At 36.4% G+C, this 8,346-nt stretch overlaps 1 protein-coding gene across 3 annotated transcripts; it reads left to right on the forward strand.

The window, feature by feature from the left end:
- Positions 1–599: 599 nt before the first annotated feature.
- Positions 600–8,020, forward strand: LOC107805433 (protein SIEL). Of its 3 annotated transcripts, XM_016629473.2 has the most exons (9): positions 600–1,322; positions 2,036–2,116; positions 2,892–3,125; positions 3,238–3,429; positions 3,891–4,031; positions 5,114–5,203; positions 5,977–6,017; positions 6,217–6,486; positions 6,729–8,020. In XM_016629473.2, the coding sequence occupies exons 1-9, from the start codon at positions 684–686 to the stop codon at positions 7,642–7,644; spliced, it is 2,604 nt and encodes an 867-aa protein (XP_016484959.1). In that variant the 5' UTR covers positions 600–683; the 3' UTR covers positions 7,645–8,020. The 3 variants fall into 3 exon arrangements, with proteins under 3 accessions (XP_016484959.1, XP_075084059.1, XP_016484958.1); XM_075227958.1 differs by lacking the exon at positions 5,977–6,017 and having other exon boundaries at positions 5,114–5,229; XM_016629472.2 differs by having other exon boundaries at positions 5,999–6,486.
- The last annotated feature ends 326 nt before the right edge of the window (positions 8,021–8,346 follow it).

Genomic DNA, 8,346 nt, shown 5'->3' on the forward strand with positions numbered 1-8,346 from the left:
AGTGTAGTGTGCCACTTGTATTTGCCTCTTCGTAAGATTGTTCTCTCGATATTTTGTACTCTCTTTTATTATAGTGGATTGCTCATCTCCGCCCGTGGACGTAGGTCAATTGGCCGAACCACGTTAAATGTTTGTGTCTCTTTTGGTATATTTCTTTTTTGTTGTCTGATTTATTATCGTTGAAGGTTTGCTTTACTACCTTCCGCATGACACCTGATTTTTTCGGTCCTAACAAAGATCCTATACCGCTCTAATAGACAGTTTGGCCAGGCTTGTTCGAGGTAAAAAAATATTTTTTTATTCAAAGTTAAAGTATTTGACCAAGCTTTTAGAAGAAAAAAATACTTATGAGTAAAAGCAAAAAAAAAAATAGCTTCCCTCCAAAAATATTTCTTAGAAAAATATACTTAGAATCACTTTTTAAAAGATTGACCAAATACTAATTGCTACTCAAATGTACTTTTAAAATTAAATAGCCAAACACAAAATGGTTCTCAACAAAATAAAAATAGTTTTAAGAAAAATATTTAAAAAAAAAAACACTTAGTCAAAATAAGTTATTTTAGAAATTTGGCCAAACAACTTATAAATGGCTAATATTCATAACATTGAACTTGAAGGTCCCCTAATGTATTAATAAAGAGGACCCTTCGCCGGCGACGAATCACCGTCCCTGTCCGCCGATGGAACACCACCTCCGGAGGAATTTGGAGACTAACGAGAACATCAGGCCTCAAGCTCTCTTACAAGCCCTCTCTCTCATTGTCAACCCTTCCACCTCCGACTCCACACTTTCATTCATACTCAAAACCCTAACGCTCTCTCTCAAAAACCTTGACAATAACCCTAATACGAATCCTTTTCTCAGCCACCACATTCTCCACCTCTTCTCTCTACTTTCCCATCACCGTCCACACCTCTCTCACAACCTCATCTCCACCGTCCGTGAATTCTCTCTCATCCCTTCAACTTCCACGCGCTCACTCGCCGATGCCCTCGCTTGTCTCTCCATCTCAGATATCAACGTTAACGATGAATCGATATTCCTCTCACTCGTTCTTCGTCCCTGTATTTCTGTTCGCCATTGGTTGCTTTTTAATGTGAGTAAATTTGACATACGGCCGTCGGTTTTGCTTACGGTTCTGTTAGGATTTACGAAGGACCCCTATCCGTACATTCGTGGTGCTGCTTTGGATGGATTAGCTGATTTGTGCAAGTGCATTGTTGTGGAAGATGAAAGTCTCATCCACGGTTGCTATCTTCGAGCTGTTGAGCTTTTGTTTGATTCCGAGGACTCCGTGCGATGCTCTGCTGTTCGTGCGGTAAGATCTCCCAATGCTGAATAAGTCTGATGTGTATATATATGTCTGCTTGAAATGTATTTGCGTTATGGAAAAAAGCTATTTGAAATGTATGAATTATTTGTATCTTAGTAGAAAATTGATAGACATCCTTTAGTGTTAAAAATTCAAAATTTTTAATATTAGCATGAAAAATACATGCAAAAGTAGCGCAATGGATATTTGAGATTGTATGACCGAACCAACTAGCTTGGATAGAGGCATAATAGTGTATGTAGGGTGTTTCTATTACTGTAGGTCATGATGGGGCTCTTATTTATCTATTTTATTTTTGATAAAGTATGATGAGGCTCTTGCTAGAAAGATGTTTATTTGTGATTGAGTAGAACTTGTTCTTGGCCAGTTCCTATATTACATCTCATTGGAACTAAATTATATGTTCTTCTTTGGTTAATTATGTTGCAATTATGAATTTTTGTCATGTGTCCGAACTGGAATAAATAAGAGTTGTCAAATACTAGTTATCTTCTGTGCTAGAACTCTGGCTTTTACCTTTTTTATACCAACGATTGTTGTGGATTTCGCCCAGATGACTGGATTCTGCTTGTCCTACTTAGTGTTGCATTAAATTTTTGTTCTGCTGTAGGAAAATTAACGTCTGAGGATCAGAGACTTTCCTGCTTAGAGGATATTTATAATCAATGACTAATTCTTTACTCCTGTCACTGATCCAGGTTAGTGCATGCGGGCAGTTAATTGTGGCATCTAAACAAGAGAGAAGTAAAAGGGACCGGTCTGACGCATTATTTCTGCAGGTATTTTTTTCTTATCCATTTAACTCTCTGATTGGGTAACAACACCAACAACACCAACAACACCAACATACCCAGTATATTCCCACATGTGGGGTCTGGGAAGGGTAGTGTGTACGCAGACCTTACCCCTACCTAGTGAAGGTAGAAAGGCTGTTTCCAATAGACCCTCAGCTTAGAAAGGTAGGGAGGAGAAGAAGAAGAACTCTCTCTGATTGGGTGTCACGTGAAATTCATCTCTGTTAATATCTCACCCTTGCCACCCTTCGTTTGAAAATGGGATAAGGTATTTACCTACATAAAAGAAAAGAAGCAAACACAAGAAGTAAGCTTAATGGTAATTATGATGCTTCTAGAGGTAGATGGCACCCAAATTGGTCCCCTAATGAACTACTTGAAAAATATTAATAGAGATTTAATATTTGTAATGAGTCATTTTGCATTTACTGTATTAGGTTCTGGAGGGAGATCAGAAGAAACCGTTGGAGATACTTCTCTTGTTAATTTAACAACAATGTTGCCGTGAGGTGTCTGAGTCTTGCCATGATCATCTTGTGAATCAAAATTGTGTGAAACCGAATTAGCCAGCATGTACTCTCTCACTCTTTCTTCTCGTTTTTCTAATTTGTTTCAACTATACCTGGTAAATGCTTCAAATGTATGAGTATAAGATGTTTATAATAGTGTTTTTATCTTGTTTTTGTGCAATGGTCATATAAACAATAATGCAAGATATCTTTTTGATTCACTTTTCTCATTCTACATGATATGTTTGCAGCTATGTTCAATGGTGAGAGACATGAGTGTCAAGGTCAGGATTGAAGTATTTAGTGCCCTAGGGAAGATTGAAATTGTTTCGGAATATATTCTGTTACAAACGCTATCTAAGAAAGCTTCATCTGCAACAAAAGAAATGAATTTTCCTGGCCAGTACGCTGAGAAAATTTTCAGGATACCAGCATCGAGTGCTAGTTTTGCTTTTCTACATGGGCTGGAGGATGAATTTAGTGAGGTAATGTTTTTTGTTGCCATGTTCTGAGAGTCACTTCTCTTTCTCTTTCTCTACTTTTAGAAACTTTACAATAAGGAATATGCAAGTATAAGTTTCTTTTGCTTAATTGAAGGTAAGAGAATCTGCTTGCCGAGCTTTGCAAACATTGGCTATCCTTTCTGCTGATTTTTCTCATGAGGTTGTGAACTTTTTAATGGACGTACTTAATGATGATTCAACGGCTGTAAGATTACAAGCTTTAGATACTATGCATCATATGGCGATGGTTGGCCATCTAAAGATGCAACAAGCGCATCTGCATATGGTAAATCTTTGATCCATCTTTTGAGGCCTTTGTTTGATTGATCGTTGTTGAGAGACAGGCAAGTGTGAATACTTTATCTGCATCTCATTCAAATTTTACACCTGGACCGCATCTTGCTATATTGCTGCATTTAGTGTTTGTTTGTCAGCGTGATTGAACATAGTGCAACTTTAGCAGTTGTGGAATAAACTGGTTAAAAATAACATCATCTCATCTTGATAATTGAGACTGCAATGCTGGTCAAGTCTTGATTAATCCCTTATCCCTTTTTAGTATAGCTATGCTTGCTTAAACATCAAGAAATTGATGTGTTTCTCTTTTTAATTTGACTGTTCTAGCTACTTGCAAGGGAAATGTTGACTACTGTAGTGTTGAAATACATAATACTGTATTTTCTTTTGCTCATTTGAAAGAAAAGACTGTTGAGATTTCTTCTAAACTTTTTATTTCTGGTTTTACAGTTTCTTGGGATTCTACTTGACAGTCACAGCTTGATAAGATGTACAGCGAGGAAGGTACTAAAACTGACAGAACTACCGAGCTTGGCTATGTTCAAGATGTGTGTTGATGGACTTATAAGAGATTTTGAATTGTATCCACAGGTATGTTGCAGAAAGATTGTTTTACATTGCTATTCACAGAGCAGTTAAATCCATACATGGTTAGGGTGCCAATTTTGTCGATGACAAATGCTAATCGACCACCATTTAAGATGAAGCTCGAGATTTTAAAAGGCCTAGCAACCCAACTTGATTCTTTCTGCTTCTCTTCTTGATGGGAATTCAAATAAGAAGAAAATTCCATTTAATCCTTTAACTTAAACTCCAGCCAGAATTTTCCAACTTTTGTCAGCCTCCTCAAGCGACCTTCTCTCATTTTATCCTCAGAGTGTGCTACTTGCCCTTTCTGCAAATGTGGTCATTTTAATCTTGTCTAATCTTGTAACCACAAAATATGTACTTATCACAAGCTATTCTATCAACAATTTTTATTGTTCAATAATGTCCTACCAATTCTCCCCCAATTATGAAACTTCGAATGAATTGCCCCTACCAAGACTAAGGTACTTCTCCCAATTGTAACCAGATATTCTTAATAATATCACCGTAAACAAGGCTTAAATTACTCAGTGACTGCAGAAATACTGCTACCTAAAGGGCAACAATGACAGAACGAATGATGTATGAGAATGGGACTAAAAGAAAATAATTCGGATCAATAATGGCAAGAAAGAAGGTACTTCTCCCACGAGAGAAATAGAGTAAGAAAAGCATTAAAGAAATTTACATCAGAAAAAGATATTTGCTTTTCCAAGCAAACAGAACTTGGAATTGATAATGATGGGACAATATCCATTTTGGTAATTGCTGACTTGAGCTGAGATATTTGCTAATTGCTGAGTTGAAACTGAGATGTTAAATAGAAGGAGATGTTAAAGTTTTATATCAATCTTTAGGTTGGGTTCAGACTCAACTTTTACCCATTGACCCAGCTTTGTGCATTCAATATTTATGGGACTTTATTTTAGAAGAAGCGGAATTGTTGCTTGAAATCCCAATTTGAGGATATCCCATTTATGATATTTCCTTTTATTTTTAGTAGATTATTTACCTAGATATGGGAAGCTAAGATACATTTGTTATCTAATTATTGTTCTGATTTTGCTGAAAATTTTATTTATCAGGATGAAACTGAAGTCTTTTCCGCTTTGTTCGTGGTTGGGCAAAACAACAGAAATTTTTTAGTCAGCTTGATTAATGAAGTTTCCCAAATGGTAAGTATGGACCCCTCTATGATCCAGTACATTAGTTCTTTTTTTTATATTTTTTTTCAAAGTTCCAGTACATAAGTTCAAGTGATGCTTTATGGACAATTCCAGAAATGTATGTGGAGCTTCTCTGTGTGCTGTAGATGTTACGAGTTCTTTATATCAGCCTTTTCAACTAATTGATAATTTTCTTTTATTTTTTTAATATGGGTTTGGTCAAAATCACTGTTCTTACCCTAATCTAGACACATGAGTTAGTTTCTCTTTTGCAACTGTTTAATAAGTAATCATGTTGAACATGAGTACTTATAATTGTTTAATTCAGCAGTTCACATTCTGAAAAATGACATTTCTAACTAACCAGAAAGAAAGCCTAAAAATCAGAATAGCTATGCAGGACAAAAATATTCTGAAAGCTCTTCAATTTCCTTACATGTGCAGTTAAGATGTCTAAGTTGCCCGCTTTTAAATGACCGATTGCGCATTTCACACCCCCCAAAATAAGTTGCTTACCTCTTAATACATGTATTTTTGTAGGATAGTGTCATGCATGAGATTCCTACAGAACCCTACTTATTTTTTACTTTTGTTAGTTACATGTATCCACACAGATGATATAACTGTGTCAAATAAACTGAAAAACTCATAAACAAAGTGAAGGATATGATCTGACAGCATTTCTGGCATTTAAAAGCAGAACTTTTGAAAACGTCTTATTTTAGATCTAATCTCCTTGATTCTTTGTATTCTGACTATTTCACTTATATAAGTTTTTTTAGTCACCATGTAATGTATGTGCAGATAGAGCCGTCTTCTGGAGGTAAGTTGGGTTATGACAATGCAAGAAAAGCTTCATATTTAGTGTTAGCCACCTCTGCGCCAGTTTCAATGAAGCAGCAAACTTGCAGCATTCCACCAAGAATATTCTCTTATGCAGTCACACTATTAGGGAGAATCGCTCGTAGTTTGGCTGAAATAGTTGACCAGAGAACACTTTTGGCTTATTTTTCTTATTGCAGTAGATTCACATTTGTTTCTGCATCGGAGTTTTTTAAAGTGGAAGAGCATCTGGAGGGATGTGATGTGCAATTGATACAAAGATGTGAAGCTATCTCTAATTATCACATTCGGAGGAAATTACAACTGAAGGAAGCAGAAAGCTCGCTTTTGGACTTCCAGGTTGAGCAGAATAAAGAGATAAACTGTGTGAATATCATCCTTCAGGTGGTAATAGACATTTGGCCATCGCTGAAACTTGGATTGATTGATGAAGTAACTCGAACATTGAGGTTGCAATTCTTTAGTATCAAACTATGACTACCCGTGAATGCAACTGTTATTTTTGTTTCATTTTATTATTTTGAGTACTTGCAGGAATTCCTATAATTGTTTATAGAACAAAGTTGCCTTCTGCTGCAATGATGGTTATCTTTTCTATCATATCTTGCATGTTGTAATTTGTTGGTATATTCCAGTCAAGGTATCTAATACTACCCATTGCTAATGTTTCTCAATTGTATGGTTTATGCAGGAGTTTGAAGGCAGAATTGAGAATGATATCAGATAACAATCACAGGGGTGAATTAGTGTTTGCTTTACTATATATAGATGCTTTGGAACGACTTGGACACTTATGCTCACACTTGATGTTCTCCAAGGAGTTCTACTGCCATGAATGTGGGAAATTGCAGTGCTCTTTGGGAAAACTCGACAGATGCCTGAGGGATATGAGGTATAAGTTCATAGGTTTAACCAAAGAGGACAATGTTCTTATCTTAGAGTTAATAATTGCAAATGGTATATTGACACTTTGTAAAATGGAAGCCTGTGTAGACGAGACTACTCTAAAGAAATTACATTCTGTGATGTCTTGTATTGAACATATTTGTGGAGAAGGATCCACTGTATCGTCCAGTTTTGTGGTTGAAGTTCAGAAGTCATTGAGTGAGATTGATACCACTAGTTGTCCGATCTTGGATAATCCATATCTCCTTCTTAAGTCACTCGAGCATTTCACTCCAAGAAAGGCAGTTTCTTCGGGAAATCTCAAATGTATGGAAGCTGAACTGCATTTTCAAGGCAATGACTTTCAAAATCCTCTTCCTTTCATCTCTGGGCTGCTTGTTGGTGTATCCTTAGATATCACACTCCATAACATCCCGAGCGATAATAGGCTGTGGATAAAAATGAGTCTCGAAGAGAAGTTAACTCAATTTGTTTTCCTGGATTTTCATGAGATTGAAGGGCACAATGAAGTAAGGAAATTCACGTTTGTTGCACCCTTCTACCAAACCCCCAGGGCAAACTGTTTCTCATTGAAGATTTGTATCGTTTTAGAATGCATGTCTGACGATGATCAGTTGTTCAGGAGCTGTGGAGGTCCTAATCATGAAGTTGCTCATCTCTGTGAAGAAAAAGAAGTCTATTTTTCCGCCGCCGTTAGGTAGTTGTTTCAATTTGATCAAGTCTGGCCAAGAGACTCCTCTAGTTTTCTGAATTATGCTGCTCACTGGCAAAATCGGGTAAAATCAGTGAGCAACGTGATCACAATGAGACCAGGTGGCAGAGCAGGAGTAGAAGGAGCTTCACAGTTCAGAGCTCAGAGCTCAGACCCTAACCAAGGCATTTAAAGTATTGCTGTACTTCTGAAATTGCTTGGTGCTAACTCAACATGCCTGAAATTGTTTCCTTTTTTGTTATCGAGTATATTATTCACCTAGTTGTAGCGATAATGTATATAGTGACCTAGGTTAAGCTTGTAACGTTAATCATGACATTTTAAATTATTGAATCAACTTTCCGTTTTTGTACTTAAATAGAAAAGGAACAAGAAAAGAATATGGGCTACATTAATGATTTTTGAAGTTACCCCTGAATCTATTATGCTACTCCAATTTTGTCCAATAGAACTTTTGCTAATAACCTTAGTGCTAGATACTCTTAAATCGTAGTCATTTTAAATATACTTGTACTTTAAAAGAATCTCAAACTCCATCTTGGTTTTAGCAGAAAAAGTAATCGTTGGAAGTGTCTAGTAAGAGTAACACGTGATGTGTTTCATTATAGAAACAAAATCTACCATTTAAGTGGATGAATCCTTATCTACCTAGTTTTAAATCATGCACCAGTTGGTTTTCAAAAATTTCTCG

This window comes from Nicotiana tabacum, chromosome 13 (assembly GCF_000715075.1).
Source record: "Nicotiana tabacum cultivar K326 chromosome 13, ASM71507v2, whole genome shotgun sequence".
NCBI classification, from domain to species: Eukaryota; Viridiplantae; Streptophyta; class Magnoliopsida; order Solanales; family Solanaceae; genus Nicotiana; species Nicotiana tabacum.